This window comes from Pholcus phalangioides, unplaced genomic scaffold (genome assembly GCF_987345545.1).
Source record: "Pholcus phalangioides strain wild (caught in Gottingen) unplaced genomic scaffold, Ppha-v1.0 ptg000002l_1, whole genome shotgun sequence".
NCBI lineage: Eukaryota > Metazoa > Arthropoda > Arachnida > Araneae > Pholcidae > Pholcus > Pholcus phalangioides.
This window is the reverse complement of record NW_028301595.1, coordinates 6,769,011-6,795,910: the sequence shown is the minus strand read 5'-3', so window position 1 is coordinate 6,795,910 and position 26,900 is coordinate 6,769,011. Positions and strand designations below refer to the sequence as shown.

The 26,900-nt window shown below is 40.4% G+C and overlaps 1 protein-coding gene across 1 annotated transcript in view; it reads left to right on the top strand.

Moving 5' to 3' along the window:
- The first annotated feature begins 9,726 nt into the window (after nucleotides 1–9,726).
- The window catches only part of Pvr (PDGF- and VEGF-receptor related), an 82,506-nt gene continuing 65,332 nt past the window's right edge, over nucleotides 9,727–26,900 (top strand). Inside the window, exon 1 of the mRNA XM_089237585.1 lies at nucleotides 9,727–10,070. Within this exon, the coding sequence (XP_089093711.1) occupies nucleotides 10,001–10,070 (70 nt within the window). The 5' untranslated portion in view covers nucleotides 9,727–10,000. The remainder of the gene's footprint in view (nucleotides 10,071–26,900) is intronic.

The following is a 26,900-nucleotide window of genomic DNA, read 5'->3' as shown; positions in this document are numbered from 1 at the left end:
ATAAGTAAGGTAGGGACATTATGATATTTGTATGGTACAATAAATTTTGAAAATAAGTAGGAAATGTGTAGGCTGTTTATTTCCAGCTAAGTATGGGACTAACATAGCATCACTTTCCCTGGGGGGGGGGGGGGAGCGTTGAGACGGTTCTGATAGAACTCGGACTAGCGGGGAGATCAATAAATTCTAGGCCAGTGGTCTGGATGCCAATTTTCTTTGCAAAATTTTCGTTCAGTATAAATTCAATGAAAAAATTATTTCAACACGTATAAAGGATCTTGCTTCTAGACGGGAGTTGAAGACTCAGGGTAAGGAAGGGGGGCCACGAGAAAAAAAAAATGGTTAAAAGGAGGCCACGGGCAAAAAAAGGTTAAGAAACGCTGGTCTAGGGCGTTCACCCGGAAAGTGAAAGGACGTGGGTTCGATTCCCCGCAAATGCGGTTGAATTTTCTCTCTTTTCAAAAAAAATTCATCTCCGCAACAGCCAGTTGTTAAAAACCTTCGCACTAGTCTCCCGAATACATGATAATATTTATACTTCCTTAACGTTAGTTTATATTTTTTGACTCCTTTCCCGAGATGCTCCGAAAGATCTTCCGAAGAATTCATTCCCAGAGATTTCAGATTTTCCGTTACGATCTCGGATACGAGGGCGAATGTTAAGTTACGGCAATTAAGAAAAATTCAGATCTTCTAGTACCGTGGAGTTCTTGAAAATCTTACTTCGTGACCAGCGGACCAGTCACTGCGACCAGCGGAGAATGTCCTCATCTCTTTGAACCCTTCGAGTTCTTCGACATTCGGCCACCACAAGTTACAGTAGGAAATTTTCAGCACTCGAAGTTTAGGACATCCTCTTTGAATCTCGTCAATTGGAAATAGGAGATTGGTTTTCATATCATCGACATGTACGTCACAGAAATGAAACTCTTCGAGAAATGGGCAGCTATCGGCAACTTTCGAGATTACTCCACCGTCGTGAACAAATCGTGACATCAGATCGCGAGGCATCTCTTAAAGAGAGGGCACTTTCTTGCAATGAACTGCATTGTCGTTTCAGTTATACCAAAATGGATGTCAGAAACATAGAGGACTCTCAGGTTGTGACAGTAATCAATCAATTGAAGCAAATCGTCAAATTTCCACGGGTGAGAACGGATTTATTAATTATTTGCGATTCCTCTCCTGTCAAAGCTCCACGCGACAGATTTAAAGTACGGGTTGACGCCAGAAATCCTCTTTCACCAAAAGCGTGAGAAAATTATCTAAATTCCATTTCATCAATCTCCAACTTACTTCTTCACAAAGAGAAGGACACAGGTCCCTCCATGGCTTGCAGACTGGCGCGATGTTTCGCAGGAACTTCGCGGGTCTTTGTTTCGATATAATAAGAGAAGATCTTGACCAGCACTTCTCGAGGTAAAAAGTCATCGTCAGACTCTATAGAAATGTATTACTTCTCTTCAAAAAGAAATAAAAACACTTAAAATACTCAACAAAAAAAACTTTCTCAAAAACTCGTCAAATATCACTCTTCACAATCACAAAAACATGGTCGATTAGCTACTCCAAGTCGAATTGAGCCTTTGAAACGAATTGCATCAGGATTCTGATACTTCCGAATGAGGCTTTTTTGGATCACGTGACATTTCCCTCTTTCTTTGAGAGACATACAAACCGTAGACAAGGTAACCAATATGGCGACTTCCCGCGCGACTCATGAAAGATCCAAATCTAAGAAACGTAGAAATGAATAGTTTTTCTTTTCTTTTTGATGTGCGCTAGATATTTCGAAAATTTTCTTGAAGTTCAAGTTGGCGATTTGCCATTTTTTGCTTCAAAAAATGCTTGATTAAAGCTGCGGAATTTCTTCAATGTAATTTATGGCGCCCATAATTAATTTCAAAACACCCTAAAGTATATGAATTGACGCAGTTGAATATTGTAGGACAATACAGAGACATTAATTTTCATTTTGGTGCTTTACAAGATATAAATAAAAAGTTGAAATCAATGTTATTGTATGAATATTCAACTCAGAAGTAGGTCCGGCTAATTATCTTATATTCAATTTCCTGAGCTTTGTATCTCTAAGCGAACTCAATATTTCGAAAATTGAGAATTCGATTCAGCTTTTAAAATCATTTTTGAGGTGGAAAACCCCACTACAGGCCCTTAACAGTGACTGTCCTCTTATTTTCGTGAAAATGTTCAGTTTGCCACTCTTTTTGAGTTCTAAATTATTTTTATTTTTGAATCAAAAATTCGATTACGCAATGCTGATTGTGTATGTACGTATTATCGGTAGAAAAGTTCAGCCTACCCACACCATGTTGGGCATAGATACCGAAACCTGAGGGTTCAGGGGTGCTTATCCCCCCCTCCAATAAACTTTGTGAGAGAGGCTTAACCACCCCCTCCTTCAAACTCGGGTGCGGTAGCCCAGGTCAAAAAAGATACTCGCTTAAAGTACCAAAGGATGTTTAGAGGTATCGCGAGTTCAGTACCCCGTTCGTCCTTGTCAGAAAAATTTCCTTACATAGGGGTACAGCAGAAACGGCGAAATGACAGCAGGAAATAATTGCTAAGCAGGGAGTCCCCTATCGAAGCGTTAGCGCACCAACCCCCCCCCCCTATGAGTATAAAACAAGCCTGCCGTTCGGAATCGGCAATAAATTGTAGGTCCCGGTCTAATTAGCCCTCGTGTGCAGAAAATGACCGTGGTGCGACAAAAATGATCAATGATCCTTCAAACTCATAAATATACAATGTATAGTTTTATCACGCAATGCATGTGTTTCCCATCCGGACGTTCCTTACGATATTGTACAAATGAGACATCGAGCCAAAGGTGCCAATAGAGCCAATTATGCCCAAAGGTGAAAAACGAACAGAAATGCATTGAATAGAAAGTCATCACATAATTCTGATTTATAAGTGCCTCCCTTACTAAATATAGGTCTGGCAGCCTACCAGACCATCGTTCATAAGATAAGGGTTGTTTAAAAATTGGAGAGAAATCCTTTGATTGAAAAATCGAATAGAATTTCTATAACTTTTGAAAAAGCGTTCGCGTGTCACTTCTGATACCATTGCGTGCGATAAATGTCACGGGTTGGCCACCTCTGAGCAGGGGCATAGTGTGCCTTTTCGGGGACTGCGGGCAGACTTTTTCTTGGGGTCTCTTCCTGAAAGGGTTGTTGTTATTCAAAGTAAGTATAATTTTTTTTTTTTTTGGGGGGGAGGGGTCTCCCATTCTGTTCGGGGCCTTGAGGCAGTGTCCCGGTTTCCCCAGCCTAGTTACGTCCCTGCCCCTGAGGTAGACAGTCGTATTCACTCTTAAGTCATTAAGAAACATAAACAAGAATAACTTCTGCCTGACGCTTCTGGATCAGATAAACTTCAAAGTGTTCGTCACTGGCTTGTGAATGCCGCTGCGGTATTTGCAGCTTTTTGCAGCAAAGGACATGCTGATAAATGACGCAATGAACATTTTTTTTTTTTTTTTGCAGTTCAAATATTTTCTGAATGCATTTCCTTCAATTTTGCTGTAAGTCTTGAAGCAAAATTTATATTTTTGCCAACCATTGCTGGATTGCTGGCCCTTTCTCACTGCTACGAATTTGTTCACAGGAAATTGATATTATTTCCTCACACTTATACAGTGCATAATTTGATAGTACATTTTGCTAAGACATTGGAAATATCTTTCCCTTTTTGGGGGTTTAGATTCAGTGATTTCTAGATTGTCATCGCAAGCTCGAAGAAGCAGAGTTATTTGCGCCACGTCTTGAATTCTTGAAATTTCGTTGAGCGCTATTGAAAAACAATGTACATTTGAGCATATTACACTTCGCACTGGTCACGCAAGTCAGCATCTACTACTACTGCTGTTATTCTTTAGACCACAATACGTCTCGGTATAAAAAGTATCATGAAATGCTTGAACATATTCAAGACAGACATTTTCTGCTGTTTTTATTATCCATTCCTTAACCAAGGGAACCATTCGTCACTATCCATCCATTTCGTCACTAAAATGCTTGACATTTTTCTCGAAACTGTAGCTGATTTCATTATACAGTAGACTCTCGCTAATCCGGCACATATCAGACCAGGGTGTGCCGAATTATCGAAATTACTGGAAGTTAGTTGAAAAATCTAATTTGAAAAACAAATTAGACACCGCTTATTAGGACCAGTGATAATGTTATTTAATTCGGGAACTGCGTTATGATCTTTGCAAAGTACGGAACGGACCGATATCATAGTATGGGAAAAAATTCATTCATAGTTATCAGAATTCCGGTTTGTGTTATCAATTTTTTTTTCCCGTCCAAAGTTTTTTAGCGCATTTTTGACGCTGAGGTTATGCCAAACTTTTTCCCTGATAAATTATAATCATAAATCCTCTACAAGACTATGTAAGAGTGCAAAAGGTGTACCCTTTCCTTGTCGACAATCGTTTCCCATACTCGGTCCACAATGCCCTGTTTGGGCAGTATTAGCCGCGGTAACCCATGAACGCATGAAGTTACTTTTTGCAAAGCGCCACCTATAGTGGAGACAAATGTAATGTAAACACAAAAGACTCTTCCTTCAGTTATTGGTTAGTGTTTTTTCAATAGACCAGCTACTCGGCCGAAAGACTTTCAGACGCAGAACGGGATCAGTGGAACGTACCATAGATAAAAAACTTATCATGATTCGTAAAACATGTTGATAATTCCATTCGAATTCCTCGTCACGGCTAAATAAAAATTATAAACGCAGGATTTCAGCTTAAAGCAAAAATATCCTGGTTTTGGACTGGGAAAAAGAAAACGGCATGATTGAACATATTTAGCAACCAGTTGTGTGGCAAAGAATTTTCCCGTTTTAATAACGTCCCGTTCGATTAAACTATCATCGTATTTGCTTTTGGATATTCTTTCGGATATACTTATCAATCGATATTATTGTTATCAGATACTCCGAATCCCGATGTGATCACATCAAGTGGCGTGCACTGTATAAACTTTCTGTGCGCAAACATATGCAGTGGTATGTTTTCCTCTTTTATGCTTGAAGAAAAAACGCCGGATTAGAGCACGGCCGGATTATCCAAAGTCTACTGTAATGGTTGCTGTTACTGCCGATTCATTCGGATTTGTAATTTCTTGACGTAAATTCTTCTTATACGTTTTTACTAAAAAAAACCAATGTTTTTGGATCGCGGGCCACCAACAGTTCTTTCGGGGTGGAGGGGCGAGTTTGATACCTCTGGTCGAAACCGTTCAAGGATCAGGCTTCATTGTCAATAGATAATCATAGCCTTTGCTCTGCAATTCGACACTGTAAATGCCCTTGTTGAAAAAGTTTTTAAGATGTTTTTGTCAGTGAATTTGCATTACGTCTCCGGTTTTTATACGGATTTGCCCAATTTCTCAGTCACGTGCTCTGGCCACCCTAGCACAGGGAGACCGTGGATATCATCTTACTGGTAAGCACTGAAAGCAAAGAACCCCCCTTTCAGTTATAGCTTCTTTTCTTGATATCGGTGAATTTAGTGGTAATTTGAAACCTCTATTACCTTAGGCATCATTTTTGGTGACAGCTGGTGATTTCCCCGTATTTTCTCGAAGAAATATGGTCAGGCCTAAGCACATTTGTTGTAGGACACACATGCTAATCCACCCCAAGGGCCAAAACGTGGCCCGCAACCTCAAACCTAATTTTGTGAAAGGGAACTAAAATGCACATTTCAGGATCACTTAAGTGACCTGAAGTGCAGTTCCCACATCAATTAAGTGGCCGCGGCACGCTTTTAGATCACTTGGGTGACACGCGACACGGTTCCCTCGACTTAAGGGACTTGTGGCATATTTACACATGATTTCAGCGATCCTCGACACAGTCCCAGATCACTTAAGCTGACCGCAGTACATTTTTAGATTGCTGGAGTGACCCTCGGCAGGCCGCGAAAAACAGCCCGAAAGTGGCCCGTGGGCCACACGTTGGAGACCCACTTTGTAGAACGGGGGAGGGGGGGGGTGTCTTCAACCTCTCTCATTAGCACTGCCTATACAGTGGAACTTCGGTTAACGAGTGGTTCGGTGAGCGAGCAAATCACATAACGAACAAAAATTTTGAAAAAAAAATTGATTCGATTAACGAGCGATGATTCGCATCACGAGCAAAAATTTTGCGCTTTGTGTATTCATTGTCACGTTTTCATAACTAAGCTGAGGATTTTTCGCTTTCGTGCACACACACGTACTGTGGAATTGTAGGTAATATTCACCCCTACAGTGTCCGGTCAGCGTGCCTCATTGGAAAAATTGAGTGTGACTATTATACGAAACTAGATGTTGCATTGTAATTGCGCGTATGTGCGCTTGTTTTTTATATAAATTCTGCTTGGCCAGGAGTTGGACATAGACGTACTGATGGACCTCCATTGCGTGCAACAGCAAGAGCTTATATTGAGGGTATCTTTTTCTGAGGAAGAGAGAAGTCCCTCACTTTCCAAATGTGATTAGAGATGTGTAAAATGTGGGAATCCTTGCAAAGTTCTGTAGAAAAGTAACAATGAAATAGAAATGAATAGAAAGCAAGCAATAAATCTGTCCAACGACAGTGCAATTCTGTTCCCATCTCCGAGAAATCCTAAAAAAGAGGCAAAAATCAAGTGCCATTGGATATACGTTCTTTTTAAAATCACACAAAAAGAATGCAAACAACAGTGAGTTCGTAAATCGTCCAACATGAGATAGTCTTCCTTTCTCTCGTTGTTTAGAGTAAGCTAATTTGCATACATTATGTATATATATCGCATATATCATATCGCATGTTTGTTTATGGCGTTATTACATTATATATACTGTACATATTTCACTTGAAAAAGCTCTAATTCTTCACCTCTTTTTTTGTGTGTGTGGCAACCCCCCCCCCCCCAGCACTTGTCGTGGCTCCCCTTTCCATTTGTGGCCCTCTTTTAGAGTATCCCAGGGCTACAAACGGGCCACGTAGCATCAGGTTGCGAACTACTGTAGTATTATATGACATGCAAAGAAAAATCGTTTCCCTGGAACTTTTGCTGTCACCTATCGAATAAAACTATTATAATTTTCTGATTGAAGTTGCTGACAGGCTTCAGAACAGCAGAATAAAATAATAAAAAAATAAATATTTGCATCATATTTATAATATTTTAGAAAGCAATAATATCTCACTTTCATTGAGATCGAAAAGAATGCTAACGCAAGTCAATCTGCGTCCTTGTTAAGCCACGGACAGTCCTTTTTCTTCAGCCTACTAATGTTATTTTACTTTACAAAAATATCAACCGTTAAAATTTTGAGACAAATTTGACAATTTAGTACATATTATTGTTTATAAAAATATTTTATCATACTGTATTATATTATTTTTACAATATAGATCACCAATTGGAAACCTTTTACCAATATCAATTGAAAAATCATATTAGTTTTATTCGGTAGGTGGCAGCAGATGTTTCAGATCAATGATTTATGTTATTGACATGTTAGATTGCAGTGGTGCCATATGGCCTAGCGTCTCTGGGATATTCTGGGGGGGGGGGGGGTACAGGTGAAAATCAGATGGAGGGGAACCACGACAAGAGAAAGAATATTGAAGAAGGGCCTCAAAGAGAGAGGTGATATATTTCAAGTGAATTATGGTGGGAGAAAATGTTAATACTTTCTGAATCCAGCACAGCATGGAACCAGGACCATCTAAATCCACGGGCCCATATGGGCAGGGCCCGTGCCCTCATATCCATAAGGGGGGGGGGGCACGTGATGAGATCTGGTACTGCAATTTCTGGATTTAATTAATATGTAAGTTATTTCTTCTTTCCAGCCAAGTACGGATGACCCCAGAACACTTTGTCAGTGTCATCTTAATGCGTTGGCCCACCCTGGAACGGCCCATGGGCCTCAAGTTTGAAAGGGAGGGCCTCATGATAACGATATTTGGTGAAAATTTTCGAGAGCTTCAATATGTGAATAGCATACTAGTCAGGCATTTCTATCCAAGTACGGGACCTCAGAAAAATGACTGTATCCAAGGGGTAGGGGGAAGCCGATGGGGCTCTTAAGGCGACCCTACACTTTTCCTGAGGACCCATGATGTTAAGAAGACCTCCCCGCAAGAGGAAAGTTCACTGATTTCTAGCCTAGGATAAGCGCGTATATACATATATATATATATTATTATTGCATTGTGTTATTGATTAAGTGTCGTTCTTATTCGTCATTTTTATGTGAATGAATAATTCTGGAACGAAGTATTCGTGTTTCCAGTATTTCCTATGGGGGGAGTTTTATTCGAATAACGAGCGATTCGTATAACGAGCAAGTTCGCGGAACGAATTAAGCTCGTTAACCGAAGTTCCACTGTGTACTTATCATCAAGCAAGGAGCACCCCCTTACGGCTAGAGTGCTCAACCTTTAGGAGCGCGGGGACCACTTCATTGGTTTGAAAACGTGTCGTGGGCCATTTAAATACGCTACAGTCCAGGCCCGTCATTTTAACTTTTTCCGGGGGGGGGGGGAACAAAGCACATGTACTCAATGTATGTGTGTATATATAATTTTTAGTGTATTTTCAAAAGCCGGGGGGGGGGGGCAACGACTTCCCGCCCACCCTAAATTATGGGCCTGCTACAGTCATTTCAGTCATCTGAAATCCGCGGGTCACTTAAATGGCCTGTAACTGGGCGGTGGGCCACCCAAGTGATCTGTGAATGTGCTGCGGATCTTTTACGTGATCTGTAAATGTGTTGCGGGCCACTGTAGTGATCTGGAAATGTGTTGCGGGCCACTGTAGTGATCTGAAAATGTGTTGCGGGCCACTGTAGTGATTTGGAAATGTGTTGTGGGCCGAATGAGTGATCTGTGATTTTTTTTTTTCATTTTCCTTTCATTTATTTATTCAAGGACAAAAAGTACATATACAATGGAAGGAATTATACCCATGTGCTGCTGTTCACTTAAGTGATCTGTAAATGTGCCGCGGGTTGCTTGCTTAAATAATCTGGAGATATGTCCAGGACCACTTAAGAGGGTCACTTTTTACAGATCACTGTAGATGTGCGGCGGTTCACTCAAATGATCTGTAGATGTGCTGCGGCCCATTTAAGTGATCTGCAAACGTACCGCGAGTCACTTAAGTGATGTAGTCACTTAAAGTGATGTAATCACATTACCGTGGTCACTCAAGTGTCGCTGTATATATTCCGCTTAGTTCATTTTCACAAAATTAGGGATTGAGGTAGCAGGCCACATCATATCACTCCGAGGGCCACATTAGGCCCGCGGCCACGAGGTGAGCATGCATGCCTTACAACAACGTTTATACATACGCATGCTTGAGAAATCTGCGTAAAATCTCAATTCTTAAACGCAATTTTTTAGAGAGGGTACATAATTTAAGAACTGATCAAGTGCTCGCGAGCACGAAATCTGCCACGAGCATTTAGCGCTCTTGCCGCTTCCCACGGTGCTCGCGAGCAACGGGTTGAAGATGTCTGTTGTTATAGAACATTCCAACGAGCGGAACGAATGAAACCGAAACTGATTGAAGAGGAGGAATTTCTCATTTCTTTTGGAGAGAGAGAGAGCGCCCTCTATGAGCCGCGGAAAGAAATGACGTCACAGGGCTCCGTCCGCTGGAGAGAGAGAGCGAGCGCGCTCTTCGGTGAAATTATTTCCACCTGCGTCTTCCGTCAATAGTGTTCGTAACGGGACACACACACTCTCATGTGTATATTTCGGATAATAAAAGTGTAAAATTATTATATAATTTTCCAAGAGCAGTGAGTGAGAGAGAGACGGAAATTATTGGCATGATTGTGTGCACGTGCGGAATAATTTGATATCCGTGGATATTATGATTGTTTGTGAAATTCATTGTTGTTGTGAAAATGAAGACACGTGCAATGATTAAGAAAAGCTGGTTCTACTACCATTGAAAAAGAAGACCACATCGAGTATGAAGAAATGCAAGGGAATTATCGACGCGTTCGTTTTGCTGTTTTTGACAACCACCGATTTCTGCGATGGTAAGTTTACGTACTAAGTTGTATTTTTTTTTCTGCTGGGAAGTAATTAGAACGAGCTGTTCATCATAAGGGGGGCCAACCCCTGACAGGCAGGAGCGGAGCTCGGTGTGGAAGTAATATCAGGCCAGGGGAGTCTTAGCAATTTTCTGTGGCCCCTAAAAATGTTTGGGGTCCCCCGCCCCCCTCTGGAATCGATGTTATATATTTTGTGGGGGAAAAACAATTAAATGTAAATTAACGCAAAAATTAGTGAAAATTTCGAATCAATGAAAATTCATACCTGGAGAATTTTTTTATTAATGAAAGAGATGATTCTCCAAGATTAATGGAAATTAGAACCTAATGGAAAGAATTGTTCCGCAATTGATGGAAATTTAGAATTAACGTAAGAAATTGTTCCAGAGCTGATGAAAATTCAGATTTAAGGGAAGAAATAATTCAAGAATATATTGGTGAAAGCCATCAAAATAATTTGAGGTTCCACCCTGATTGATTCGAGGCTCTGGTTCCCTTCTGCCCAATCTTCTATGTATATAAAATTGATTTTCTTTCTGTCTGTGTGTGTATGTTCGCTATACAAATCTACAATTTTAGATCGATCGTCGCCAAATTTTGCATATATACCAAATGGGACCCGACTTGAACGATAGGCTACTTTAAAATTTCGTCAGAGTAGGGAAAATGCCCCAAACGGGCAAAAAGCTGTCGGGCAACAATGGTTTTTGGACCTCAACAATCACTTTCGGAACGTTTACTTTGGTTACCGTGGTTCCCTAGCAATGCGTTTCAGATGTGCATATGCCTTTACAATGGTTTGTCACTTCTTCAACGCTTTCCAGAATATGAATAATAGTTTGTGTCTTTATAATGGTTTGCCACATTTTCAATACTCTCAGTAATGAGGCTTTTTAGGTGATCCTCATAGAGAGAGAGAGAAATCAGTGTTAAAATTGCCGATTTTGGCGTAGAAATGCGGTAATTTAGTGGCGTTTTCTGTCACATAAATAATTTTAAAAATTGTATTGAATGCTCGATTTTTGAAATATTGAGTTCGCTTAGAGATATACGAAGCCCAAAAAATTAAATATGAAATAATTAGGCCCGGACCTACTTTTGAGTTTGATATCCATGCAAAATAACATTGATTTCAACATTTTATTTATATCTTCTCAAGCTCGAAAATGAAAATGTGTCTGTATTGTCTTTTAATATTAACTGCATCAATTCATATAGTTTAAGTTGTTTAAAAATTAATTATGGGCTCATAAAGTACATCGAAGAAATTCCACAGCTTTAATTAAGCATTTTTGGAAGCTGGAATAGGCAGAGATGGATAATTCGAAGTTCAAGGGAGGGAAGGGAATCGAAATACTTTGCGCCCTTGAAAAAGGAGAAAAAATATTCATTTCTACGTTTCTTTAAATCTAAATTTGTTTCTTTCATGAGTCGCGCTGGAAGTCGCCATATTGGTTAACTTTGACACGGTTTGCATGTCCGTCAAAGAAATAGGGAGATATCGCATGATCCAAAAAGCCTCATTGAAGAAAGCCCGGACAACGCCGGGTATTATAGCTAGTTACCAATAAGGAGGGAACATTTTAGTCACCTGGAGCAAGCGTGTATTTTTGTGATCCCTCTAAAGAAATTCCTGGCCCAGTGTTTTTTTCCTATGTCCAGTGTCGTCTCAACACGTGGCCCCACACGGAACGATGGTAATGTGATCTGGTCCTATATTTTTTAGAGTGATAATGAGAGACATGTAATTAGGTAAATACTTCTCTCCAGCCTAATAGTGGGGTGGTGCGGAACATCATTTAGCACGAGGGAACATTTTTAACCCGGGGAAGACTATAATACTGTTAAGAGTGCCCTGCCTGGTCTTAAAGCTGTATCAGCCTCCTTCATGCAGCAGGACTTCCATCCTGAAAGACCTCTACTGTCATACTGCTTGGTGTTATTAAGTTTTGATCACCAGAGGGATTTCAAATCAATACGTTTTCTTAATGAATTCGTGACGTAATAATTATATTAACTATTCAGGGGCAACCCAAACTTCAAGGACGCCCCCCCCCCCCAGGTAGATCCGTCTTAACGTATGGGCCAACCACAATCACCAAGGGACTCTGGTATTATACTTCTTGAAAGTGAGAGAGAGTCTCGATAATCCCCTCAACCTCGGATTACTGAAAACTCGGATTATCCAAACAACATCGTCTATTAGGGGTGGAGGAGGTGGTGGTGCTTTAGACTTTCGTATTCGTACTATTTTGCTCTCAATTCAATGGCTTAGTTCAGTGCTTCTCTCAAACTTTTTCCCACCCGCAGCTACTTTGGATTAATCGTCGCCAGGGCCGGATCTTGAATCCTGCGAACTATGCGGCCGCAGAAAGCGCTAACAGGAGGGGGGGGGGGCGGTTTTTTCATCACTAAAATGTGATTCGCTTACACTTCAAATTTGTCCAGAATCGGCATTGGTCATCGTTTATCCACGGTTCCCCAGAGAATAGTCTAGAAAAATAAAATCCTCTTCATAACACTGAATGTGTTATGAATGTGTTATTGTGCATCACAGGAGTGCCGCCAAATCCGAGTTGAAAAGGTAGGGGAAAAAAAGCTTTGTTGTTCTAAAATAACGTGATTGGGGGAGCCAAAACTAGGTCCCTCACGGGTAGAGAATTTTTCCTCCAGCCAACACTTGTTCCTGTATACATTCATCCGCTGGTTGCAACAGTGGTGTTTTTCCGCCTGGAATGACGGAAGGTCTAGTGCCATAAGCGTTGTTTGATGCTTGCTTTGGCAGTTCGCTTCGAATGGGTTGGTGCCGTATTCATGACAAGTACGAGCTTTGGCTTTAAAATCGCGTTAGTTCAGTGGTTCTCAAACTTTTCCACCGGTGATTCCCTTGCCCTAGTCAACGCTTTTTCGCGGCTCCTCAAAAATCAATTGGGCCCCCGGGTCAATTGATTTTTCTGAGGCCCTACCAAACAAATTCTCGAAAATTTCAACCTGATTTCATTTTTTTTAGGCCCCCGGGCCCATGTCTTAAGACGGCATTGCCTCAGAGTAGTCTAACGAAGTACCACTTCAGAGCATTGAATATATATCGATATCGCCAGCTCACCGCGACGCCAACTTTGAGAGCCACTCCGCATAGCAACGTATTTTTGACATTTCGTACAATGAGTGAGACACAAAGAAATGGAAAGTAAACATTAAAAAAAAAAAGTGTGAGAAGATGAGTGGAAAAAACGCACGGCGTACGACGCGTTTGCGTGTATCCTCCTCCTCCAGAATTAGCCGGCCAATCACGCCCGACGTAAAACGCTGGCGTGAGGCGTGTCGAGCTCTGTAAGAAAACAGTCGTGTCGCTTTTCCTATTAGTGAGCGGACGGCGTGTCGCTCTGGGCGATTCCCGTTTCACGCGCGCGGCGCAGAAAAACCTGCTCCTAGGGAAAAAAAATCCGGTTTTAACGGCAAAATCCGAGATTTCCGTCACTGTGACCTGTTCCTATGCTCCCTAAATCACACTTTTAGTCACGCAGGTGCTTGCACACACTCTAGGCCACTCTTCCGGTCGCTCACCGAGCTGGTCCCTTGCTCTATATATAGGCCACTCTTTTAGATTTTAACTGACTTGGTCGCTAGGTCGCGCTTTTTGGGGTCACTCACGTGCTTGCACATGCTCTGTGTCACTCTTTTGGTTACTCTCATACTTGCAGATGTGGGTTACCAAAAGAGTGAAAAACCAGTTCAGTGAGTGATTTCGCCCCCGCTGATGGTCAGTCTGGTAGGAACCCCCCCCCCCCCCGAAACATCAGTTTTCTGGAAGGCTTAGTGATGCTGTTGAGATGGCTCTACCTTCATTAAAGCTAATTAGATGCGAGTAACATCCGGGGAAGAGCCCGGATATTAATCAGCTACGGAATCTCTGCAGTTCGTAGCCCCCCCCCCCCCCAATTTAAATAGTTATGGATTTTAAATCTGACGAGATTTCGTTGGATAAAAGAAAGAGTACCGAGAAGCCATTGAAAACTAGAAAGTAAATACGTTTCCGATGAATGATAAGAAAAACGCGGGGGCCCCTCCCCCTCTTTTCAAAGTAATATCAACACGGGGCATGACGCTCTCGGCCTCGCCCAGGTGGTGGTGGGTTTGGGACCGCTTTCTCATTTTGTATTTTATCTGAGCGGAAGTGCGTTTTTACACGAAAAACCCGCAAACAAACGCGGAATCGGAAATAACATCGGGTTTCGCGTAGATACTCTGTACGCAATAATGCCGAATAGAGAGAGAGAACACCGACACCCAACACCTCCGCGAGAGTATTTATTTGTTTATTTACTCATTATTATTATCTTCTTCCGAGTCAGGAAATCGGCCAACCCCACACCGTGTATGTTTTCTCATTTCCCTACGAAAACATTCGCATCTATTTCGAGAAAAATATCAATGTTATCGGAATATTGACGCTGTCATTTTACGTGTAATCGTATTGCAACGAAAGGAATCGTGAATCATGATAAACTCATGACTGAGTTTCAAGGGCCGCCCCCAGCAGAAGCGGGGTCCGGTGCGGGAATCATTGTACTGCTGGACTGGGGGGAATATGCGACAGTGTCGGGACCCAAGAAATGTGTGGGACCACCCCTTTCGCCCGATTTTATATGTTTTGTGGGGGAGGGGAATTGACATTCAGAAATTCACATATTATTGAAGAATCGATAGGATTGCCTATTCAAAACAAAAAAATCATGCAAATTGACATAAAACCTAATAATTTCGAATTGATAAATTGTAAAAAGTAATTGAAAAAATTATTCCAGAATCTATATGAAAATTCTCAAAATTAGTGAAAGAAATAATTTTACGATTGTGAAAATGCTGAATTTTTTAGTTAAATAAATAATTTTGGAATTGTGAAAATTCCCACAAGTAATGAAAGGAATAATTTCGGGAGTGTGGAAATTCAGAATTATAGTGAAAGAAATAATTTTACAACTATGAAAATTCTCAGAACTGATGCGATAATTTTGGAATTGTGCGAGGATTCAGAATATCAGCGAAAGAAGTAATTTAAAATTGTGAAAATTCCCAGAATTAATGAAAGAAGTGATTTTAGAATTGTGTGGAAATACAAATACAACACCACAAAAGACAAAATACCCAACGAGGTGGCTGAGCAAAAAGATGCCCATAACAAATATGGATGCCATATATTACTTAAATACAGCAACCCAATTAAAAATGCAATTACAAAAATTATAAACAATATACAGTCGAACCTCGTTAATGAGTCACTCTTGGAAGAGCAAAAATATGACTTAGTAGGCGGAGTGACTCGTTAAACGGAGGAAGCCATAGCTGTGCCAATTCCTGCCTGAGGACAATTAGAACTTCCAAAAAGTGACCTGGTAAGCGGAGTGACGTGTTAACCGGGTGACGCACTAACGAGGTTTGACTGTATATATATATCTACATGATAAAATATTATACAATACTCATAAAATGTATTTATGATTGTCTTATTCTAAGTATGGATAGAGTTTCTTGATTTACCCCAACATGTTTATTGTATTTCTTTTTAAACGTGTCTATTTACTACCTCCGGGGGTAAGCTATTCCATTTATTAACAACCCCTATTAGAGAAAAATTCCCTGCGACACCATAACCTAGAATTGTCCCTTTACCAATGGATACTGGTGCCCCCGTGTAAAAGCAGTGGATTGATGGCTTATTAATGATTCATGGTCCATCCTATCCATCCCGTTGAAAATTTCGAACATATCTCCACGACACCTGCGCGTTCATCCAATACAAACATAATAGAAAAAAAAAAGGAAGTTTCTCTCCATGACTCAAGCCACGTGTGCCAACAAACAAGGACCCTTTGTCTGCACCCCTTCAACCAAGTCCATGTCCCTCTACAGGTATGGTCTCCAGTCCAGGACGGATTCTCAGAATTAATGAAAGAAGTAACTTTAGAGTTGTGAAAATTTTGGCAGAATTAATAGCAGCTTAAATTGCCTTAAATTTTTATGGGATAATAAATATTTATCAACACCGAAATCTTGGGTTTTATACTGGAGGAAACTAGTTCGGTTCAAAATGTATGGATAATCATATTGTATACTTTTGTCGCAAGGGATCTGGAGCATTTGTGGGACGTATTTGTCAACAGATTTGACAAGTTAATAGCACATTTATGGTTTTTCCGCCCTTTTCCCCATTCTAGCCTAATTTTTTTTGTAAAAATGCCTTTTTTGAACTTTTCCAGCCATAAATGCCTAGTTTAACAGTTTTAAGTTTATTACTGATTTTCAGAAGCCATATTACGCAAAACTTGGATGTTTTGAGCATTAAGAACGAAAGAATTGCTCTTTTTAGAATTTCCCACAACTCTCAGTATGGATTATCATCAGAAAGCAAGTCCCTCAACTTTCAGGCCCATTTAAACTGGAATGAGTGATCCGAGAGATAGGGAATTTGGTGTTGCCAACAAATGACCGGATAGTGTTAGTCGTGAGTGATTTTGTTTCAGATGAACGCACCCCATATTAGAAAAGCAGGGAAAAATTGTAAATTTACTTCTCTCCACATGCTTCACATATTTCGCTCAGGCATTAAACTGCATTGTACATGTATAGCTGGCCGATGACTGTCCCAAGAGGTCATCAATTGATGTCATGACTCATTCATTCATTCATTCATTCATTCAAACCGAGCACAACTCCTGTCTATCGCCCTAGGCAATTTACTACCGATTGAGTTGTGGAGGAAGTATGAGTGTCCCCCCCCCCTCCAAATCTCCTGGGTCCTCCAGGCCGTGAAAACGATTAAATGCAATATATATACATCTCACAAAATACACACACAATACGATTATACACAATATATACATTACACATAATACACAAAGCTGCCTCGCGACATTTGGCCAGTCGCGACCCAGCTTCAAAGTTCAGCCTCTTCGCGAGCAGTTGCCTAATTGGCGCTGTTTTCATTGCGCTGTCTCGCGACAGTTGCCCATACGGCGCAGCCTTTGCCCTCCTTCGAGTAACGTCCGCAGATCTTGTGGGCAGTTGAGTGGTGGTTTCCCAAGTGAGCCCTTGCTGCCTCGCCATTGTTTCCAGCCGGCATTGAGGCCAGCCAATGGGTCTTTGGGTGCTGTGCTCCCAACTGAGCCCACATTGCTCGGTAGGGCCCGTACAGGCATGGCAAAAATCTTCCTGTTCCCGCTCTGCTTTCTGATTCGCTCTGCTCAGCTATGCGTACCGTCTCTGCCCTGTTCCTGAGTCGCTCATTCCTCTTCGTCATGGCTCACACAAGGCGGGTTAGGAGCAGACAGGACTCTGATGCCACTATTTTTTCAAATTTTATTATTTGCATCATAAGTACACTGTAAACAACCATAACTCCTACTTATTTTACATAAATATTTAGTATTCGTTTGAATTGGCCAGAGTCGTCCTTAGGGGGTGTCTGACAGATGCGAAAACACGGGGGTCCCTTTCTTGAAGGAGTCCCGCACGTGTGGTGATATAAAAAAAAAGTTAAATTTTTTTACAACGAAAGAACAAAGTATGTTTCAACTATAGAAATGATAACGATTAGTCTAAATAAATGTAACAAACAAACGTGAATTATTCGCAACTCGAAGGTTCCCCCACAGCTCATTTTCTCTTCGGGCTCCTCGTCTATTAATGGTGGCCCTGGAATTGACCCGAGGGACCTCAAATACTTTATTTTTGGCTTGATATCAATTTAACTTGGATAATAATGCAGTTATTATAAGCTATAATTTAAACAGTAGACGGATTAAGTGCAACCAATTTTTCAGCCATAGTTTTTGGCATATTTTTTAGTTACAATTTTCTTCCTTCTATAAATTATAAATGCCTTTTTTTAGTGCCTATTTCAACCATTTTTAGTGCCTGAACTTCCGGGCTCCAGTTATGAGTGTAGAATTTGAAAAATGGGTTAGGGGCAGAGCAGGGAAAAGGACATTTCCTTAAGAAAATGAAAATTTGTTCAAGCGAATACCAAAAATCTATTGATGAAAAAAATCGATAGGTAATAGAGTTACGACACGTCAGAGACAGGCATTTAAATAGAAAGTGATGGGGAAAAAGAATTCAATGCCGAACATATTTATGTAAACTGCTGGGGACGCAATTTAGGACGATTTCGTGAGACCCATATACATTCTAACACTACACGCCGATTCGGAAGACTGATGACTAAATCGCGCATGTCGTTACGTACAAAATACACAAAATGCTGTAGGTCAAGGGTGCTTAACCTTTTAAAGAGTGCGGGCCGATTAATTGGTTTGAAAACATGTCGCGTGCAGACTCAGGTGATCTGGAAATGTGCCGCGGGTGACTTCGGTGATTTGGAAACGTGCCGCGGGTCGCTCAAATGATCTTGAAATGTAAAGCTAAGATATCTTAAGATATCTAGGAATGTGCCGCGGATCACTTAAGTGAATCTGGTTATTTGTTGCTTAATTTATTGTTACAAAATCATGTTTGAGGTTGCGGACCATATCAGATGATTCCAAAGGCCACCGGTTGATCATGTATGCTGTAGGTACACCAAATATAATACCAATAAATATAATATAATTATTTATATATTATTAATTATATATAATATAATTAATAATATATATATCATTCCGACACAACTCACTCACCTCTTCCGGTTAAAAACGGTAGTAAATTGCCGCGATTGCGATAGGACGGGGTTGTGGACGGTATGAAATACAAATACAAATACAACGCCACAACAGGCAAAATGCCCAACGAGGTGGCTGAGAAAAAGATGTCCATAACAAATACAGATGCCATATATTTCAAAAATACAGCAACCCAATTAAAAATGCAATTACAAACAATATATATATATACTATATATACATTATTAAATATTATACAATGCCCATAAAGAATACTTATGCCCCGTGTGCCAATAAGGACATGCGTAGCTCTTCTCTGAACCCCTTCAACCAAGTCTATGTCCCTCTGTACGTATGGTCTCCAAAACGTTACAGCATACTCCAGTCCAGGACGAACTAAGCCTCGAAAAAGCGGAAGAATGACTTTAGGAGAACGCGAAGAGACCTTTTTGAAAATGGGACCAAGCATTCTATTCGCTTTTTTGACCACCGCTGAACAATGTTCAGAAAAACTAAGCCGCTCGTCAATGAGAATTCCCAAATCGGTGACCCTAGTTTCATCCGGGATAGTGATACCATTCACCTCGTAAGAGAACCGTGGGTTGTTCGAACCAAAATGAGCGACCATGCACTTATCAACGCTAAACGTCTTGCTCCACTCATTTGCCCATGCTGCAATTCTGTTTAAGTTTGTCTGCAGCAACCCCCTATCGTTTTGATTCCCGATTACCCCCATTAGCTTCACATCATCTGCGAATTTGCTAGTAATCCCATCGATACCTTGATCGATTTCCGAGAGGGAGCTCGTCAAACTCACTGGACGATAACTGGACACAGCTTCTCTACTACACTTCTTAAACATCGGAACAACATTAGCAAGTTACCAATCCCTTGGGACGATACCCTCAGCAACACAACTCCTGTATATCTGTGCGACTGGCCCCAACAATTCATTAGCACATTCCCTGAGGACCCTGGGATAGATATCATCTGGTCCTGGTGCACAAAGAAAGGCAGTCAGTTTTCCATTTTATTTGGCAATTTTAAATCAATAATTGCATTTTCTGGCGAGTAAAGGAAACAACTGGAACATGGGAACTTCTTATTGCAGTGCATACGCGCGTGAAAGAAGCCAATAAAAAATACACTGTAACCAAAATTTTTCAAACATGACTCACGATATATCGCGTTTTTTTCCCCCTCTCAAGATGGATGCCATTTAGGAGAAAAATTTTCAATTTTTTTTTTTTTAAGCACGATATCGTCCTTTATTGTATTTTCTCTTTCCCGAATAATTTGATTGGAGAAGCCATTGTCTGAGTTTTTTGCGGTTTTCCCTGTAGTGGTGCAAACATTGGCATATCTAATACTCTGTGTCTCTCTCTCTCTTTTCCTATTATACAGGGAGAGAGAGAAAACCATTGTTTACACGTTTACATACAAATATAGAGAAAAAGAACTACATACATTTTCCGTGTTATTCTATTTTTCACCTGGAAATATGATTTGTATAACGTTTCGAAAGAAGAGACTGACCTTCGCGCGACGGTCTTTTTTCTTTCTGTGTCATTATGGTGTCCTTTCGGAGTGAGACTCGCTGACGTGCAAACATGAGATTTTTCCTGTATGAAACCGTAGCTTTCATTAAAGCACTCTATAAAGGTATTTACAATGGTAAGATAATGATCATCATCACAGTCGCATTTATGGTTTTGTCTCCTGTGGGCTCTACACGAATTTTTCCGCACTTCTCCTTCCAGTTCTAGTCTAATTTCCTTGACTACTCTTTCTTCGGATTCGCCACCCGCTTGCGAGTACAGCTGTGTCTGTAAGTCACTCTTTTGGTCACTCCCATGCTCACGTACTCTCCAAGTCAGTGTTTCTCAACCGTCGGGCCCTGGCGTCAGTCGAGCCGGGCCGTGAGTGAGTGATTCATCTTTCAATACTTCCTCCTTTATTTCCCATTAGTCGTTTTTATGGCGGGACTTACACTCGAAAAAGAAATACTCAACCGGGCTGGGGGCTTCCAAAAGTTGAGAACCACTGCTCTGAGTCACTGTTTTAGCCATTCCACACTGTTTTGGTCACTCACATGCTTGCACATTGTTATGATCACTCACATACTTACACACACTCTAGGCCACTCTTTTGGTTGCTCACTGACATGGTTCCTTGCTTTATGGGACACTCATCTACATGTTTACACATGCTCTAGGACCTAAAGTGCATGCAAGCATGTGAATGACCAAAAGAATGACATGTACTGTGGGTCACTCTTTTGGTCATTCACATGCTTGCACACGCTCCAAGTTACTTTTTGCTTACTCACGTGCTTGCAAACTCTCTAGTTCATTTTTATGGTCACTCACTGACTTAATCACCAGCTGTATGTTCAGAGGCAGATTTATTGGGGGGGGGGGGTATACAAATTTTACCGCTGTTCTACCATTCTACTAATTTCATTCCTCAAATTTGCCACATACCTCTGAATTTTTCTCCCTAGGCTATAAAAAGTCCACTAACCCCCCCCCCTCTCCTCCACCGTAAATACGCCACTGATCCTCATCATACCGGAGATTCAGTGTTCACGCATACGAAGAGGAATCACGTAGACCAGCGTTCCTCAATCTTCTTGTACCCGAGGACCAGTAAAACGTATGAAATACATTGGTTGACAGAAATTGTAAGGCCTAGTGAAAATAGGCGAAAAAAGTCAGAATTTTTCGAAATTTTTTCCAGATCTGACAAATACAAATGTGAGAAATGATCATCTTGGAAACTTATTCGAAAATTCGGAATACTTCTTCCAGTAAAAAATTGTTTTATCTCTTATCTAATCAGATAAATGGAAAAAAAAACTATAAGGTCACTCCCCTTTACTCGCGTCACTTACCTTATTTGCATATCCTTTTGGCTGGACTTTTCTTTAAGGGGGTTGGTGCACGTAAATTTTCCGAAAAACACATTTTCCCCAATTTTCCAATGCTAATGAAATTTTCTGTGTCTACAACTGTGTTAAAAGTTTTGTTCTACCTGTACTGAAAATACAGTCAAACCTCGTTAATGAGTCACTCTTAGGAGAGCAAAAATACGACTCAGTAAGCGGAGTGACTTGTTAAACGGAGTAAGCCATAGCTGTGCAAATTCCTACCTGAGGACAATTGGGGCTTCCGGAAAGCGGAGTGACGTGTTAACCGGGTGACGCACTAACGAGGTTTGACTTTATTTTAATATAAACTGCTGTCAGGCATTACACATGCTAATGTTTTTCACTAAAATGCGTTTTTCTCAAAACTAAGTTTTTTGTTAGATAAGGAACATTTTTTCGAACACCACTCGTCCAAATGTCTTGAAACTTTGTGTGTCTCCCAACACTATAGGGATTTACGTACTTTAACTCGAGCTTTTTAGGATTTTGATTGTTGATTATTTTTTTAACGAATTGTAACCCCAAAAACATGGAACTTTTTCAAAATTCACCGAAATTTACCTATATTTTGTGCCATAAAATTTTTTTAAATAATTTTAATAAAAAAAATCTCGCGTTAAAGTACGGGGTGATTATAAAAAAACTAACCCGACATATGGGCCCTTAACTATCATACCATTCACAGAAACTGAATGAAATTTTTGCATAAGGTATTTTGAGGTATGCGCTCAAGAATGATATGGAAAACAACAGTGTCACTCTAACAGTTACGGTTACAGTGCGAAAATTTCGAAAATATCAAATGGCAACACCAAGTTTTTTGTATTGGAATGCGATCTCCATACTGAAAAACACTAAATAGCGTTGGAATGGCACCTGTAGCACGAAAATCCCCGGAGCTATGCAAGGAAAAAGTAAAAAGGACTTTGCCGTGAGCATTAATGTTCGTTTCATTCGTTTCTTCGGCTGAGATCCCAGCCTGATTAGTCCTCCACAAGGTCATGTGGAAAATTTGTGAAACACAATAAAATGCTTTATTTTATGCTGCTTCTCTGTCCTTATTGGTTGTCCTCACTTTTAGCCTATCTACCGCCGGTGATTTTCATGCTACAGTTGCCGTTCGAACGCTATTTAGGGTTTTCCACAATGGAGATCACATTCCAATACAAAAACTTGGTGTTGCCATTTGATATTTTCGAAATTTTCTCACTGTAACCGTTAGAGTGACACTGTTGTTTTCCATATCATTCTTGAGCGCATACCTCAAAATACCTTATGCCAAAATTTCATTCAGTTTCTGTGAATGGTATGATAGTTAGGGGCCCATATGTCGGGATAGTTTTTTTATAATCACCCTGTATGTAACACCATAGTGTCGAGAAACACACAGTTCCAAGACATTTGGGACGAGTGTTGTTCGAAAAAATTTTCCTTACCTAACAAAAAACTTAGTTTCGAGAAAAACATTAGCATGTGTAATGCCTGCCAGCAGTTTATATTGAAATATTTTCAGTACAGATAGAACAGAATTTTTAATACAGTTATAGACACAGAAAATTTCATAGTATTGGGAAATCGAAAAAAAATGTGTTTTTTTGGAAACTTTTTACGTGTACCAACCCCCTTAAGCCTCTCGAATAACAAGACTTGGTTGTTTTCCGTGAAAAATCTCATTTCATGAAAATGGGACGATGCAAAAGGCCGTCTCTTATAGCCAGGGTCTTCAACCCATATCCCGCGGGCCAAATATGGCCCTCGGAGTTTCTTGCCGTGGCTTGCCAACCGTTTTGCGAAAACACCTACTTTACATAGAAAAACGTTAGAATTACAAAAAAAATGTCTTTAAAGAGATCGCTCTCTCTGACCACTGAAATCTGCACTGCTGTATTTAGAACTGTGATATACATACTTCCCAGAGATTCAATAATAATGCTGTGAAAATGCGATACATTAAAAGGACCGTCCGTCGTAATGGATTCGGGAGACCCAGAGCTAGAAACATTACAGAATACTAATACCCATAATGTTACAGAAATGCTGAAAAATACCTTAATGAAAGAAATTATTTCAAAATTACAGAAAAAATAATAATTTCATAATTGAAAATTTGTAACTAATGAAAAATAGATGCGGAATTAATGAAAGAAGTATTTTCAGAATCATTGAGAACAATTTCAGATTTTTTGAAATTAATAATTGATGAAAAATAACTAAGAATTGGTGAAAAACAATTTCAAGTAATGAATACTTAATACCAATAAAAATAATTCATAATTAATGAAATCTTAATTTCAATAAAAAATTAATAATTAATTAATTATGAAATTAATTTTTTAATCCAATAAAAAAAATTAATAATTAATTTGAACTTAATATCAATAACAAAAATAATTTCATAATTAGCGGACAAATTTCAGAATTAATATATATGAAAGAAATAATTTCAGAGGTAAATAAAAGTGTTCAGTAATTTGGAGAACCCTGTTTAATAACGGGGTATGACTTAGCGGCCCTCGGGCTACATGGAAAGTTTCAATTCGGCCCGCAATGCCTGAAAGGTTGAAGGCCCCTGTCATTGAAACGGGAATCTTACGTTTTTCTATAGCCTTACGTTTTTACGGGGATCGTTACGTTTTCAAGGATTTATACGTTCTTGCGGGGATCTTACGTTTTTCTGTAGTCTATAGCAGAGGTGGCTAATTTCTTTCTGTTCGCGGGCCAACATAATGGTCAGCTATAGCGTCGCGGACCACATCAGTGGTGCAACTTGGATGTATAAGCCGCTCCATTTATTAACTGAATTAATTAGTTAGTTATTAAATTAATTTCGCGTCACTAGAAATAAGAAGTTTGTTCTGTTACTCAAGAAATCAGCTGTTGGTTCAAATAATGACCGCAAATTTAATTTTTTCACGGTACTTTTACTTTTGTCGCGGGCCGCACAAAACCACTTCACGGGTCGACTGTTGGCCACCTCTGGTCTACAGCACAGTTTCTCAACCTTATTTTGTCCCATCGCCCCCTTCTTCAGGAATATTTTTCTCCACATCGCTCCCCAACGCAATCTAACCCATAGGATCCTATGTTATACCCGTAGCTTCTACCACTCCCGCCCGGAACATTCCATCTCCCCCCCCCCCCGGGGGCATTAACGCCCACTTGGGAATATTCTGACAGGTACATGTTCTTAATCGCCATTTTTTGCACCTGGCCCTGTGGTTTCTTCCACCATTGTAAATCAACGGACCACAAATTTATTACATGTCCCGTATTTTATGGGAAATTTTTGTGCATAAATGGGGCCCACACATGACGCCGGCTCAGCGTTTTTTTTAAATATAAAATGACTCGTTTTTTCCGCAATTTGAATTTAATTTTTGAAATCAAGAATGAAGGTTATTTTCATGACTTAAATAATTGTTATATAATAATCATGACTCGATCGTATAATTATAATCATATAAATATATTCATCTCACATATTTTGTCAAACATATGTTTCTGCAATTCATCTATAAGTTGGCAAATATCGCTAAATTTGCTGAAATGCCGACAATTGTGGAAAATGATGGGTATCGCGAGTCAAAAGTCAACTAACAACTAAACAAAGTTGTATAACTTTGTTTAGTTGTTTATAAGTTCATTTCAGCAAATTTAGCGATAGTTGACAACTTCAGCTGCCTGGCGAGAACTTTTATTTTTTCGCCGTAATTGGCAGCTTCGTTTTGACAGCACCTTTGACAATTTTTGTAATTGGTAACTTCCCTCTCCTTTTGACAACAATATGCTGTGTTTTTGTGGAAAAATAAATTACCGTGTGTGTGTGTATTGATATTTTTCTACCAGAACAACTCTCGCGGGGCGGACAGGAGGCAGATCTATGGTGTTGGGAGGGTCGATTTATTGTTTGGGATCCTTGAACCGACCCGTATTTTACGGGACAGAGGAATTTTTTTCTTCGGAGGGGAGATTGCCTCCATCTCTTCCCTCTGGATCCGCGCATGAGCCAAGGTAGACGTCTTCGGCTGGGAATAAGGCCTAGTCAGATATTTTCAGCTGCGAATATAGCCGAGGCAGGGACCATCAGCGGCAAAATAATATCTCCAGCTACAAATAAAGCGGTGTCGGACATCTTCAACAGTGACTAGAGCAGAGGCAGCAGCGCCGTCTTAACGCATGGGCCCACCCGGACACGGCCTGGTGGGAGGGGCCTCATGATAATGAAATATAGTTGAAAGTTTCTAGAATTTACCAGGTAGTGCCTCAGAAAAACCACTTGGCCAGGAGGCCCATGATGCTCTTAAGACGGTGCTGAGAGGCAGATATCTTTAGTTGTGAACGAAGCGGAGATAGACACCTTCAGCTGGGAATGAGGCAGTCACCGTCAGCTGCGAATAAAGCCGAGGCAGATACCTCCAAATCCAAGAGCTGACTCGGACGTATTCAGTTTTGATTTGAGAGGAGGCAGACACCATCAGCTGCGAATGTAGTGGAGGCAGACCCAATTAGGTTCGTTGAATCGTCCCGTTTTTATTACGCAACTGATAAATTTCCCCCTCATTTTTCGGCTCTTGGGAGGAGCGATCGCCCTCGTCGCGTCTCTCTGGATACGCTCATGGACGGATGGAACCCCTTCACGGGCTGCATTTGGCCCATGTGCCCGTATATTGGTTGCGCACCCCCCCCCCTCCCCCGGTCAGTCTAAGACGAACCCTTCATATTTTCCATTCCTTTTTCCATGCATCCTCTATGAACCGAAATTCCAGTGTTTTTTGCTTAAAAAGCCACGTTAATACATTGTAATAGGACCAAATATCCGTCATTTCATACTTAACTTCTTTGTTTAACCAACGATCATGTCCTGACAAACAATTTCTACAAGAGGGAAAAGGGGGAAAAAAACGTATATTATGCACATGTAAAAGTGACGTCGTCGGTGTCTGTCCTTCGTCCGTGTCATTTTATCGGGATCAACAAACCAACTTGTCCGCCAAAAAAAGGAAGAAAATCCCTAACCAAGGACTCAGAAAAATTGAAAAATGATTAGCAGGGTCACACGCTGTTAGTCACGGTGTGTTTAACGCATTACGATTTCCACTGAATTCGATTTCTGTTTTCTCGGTAAAAGCAAATCCTTATTAAATATACTCCGTATTATGACCTTTTTTGTGATCTTTACATTTTGAGCCGAAATCACCGGTGACGCACACTCGTGTTTTTTCG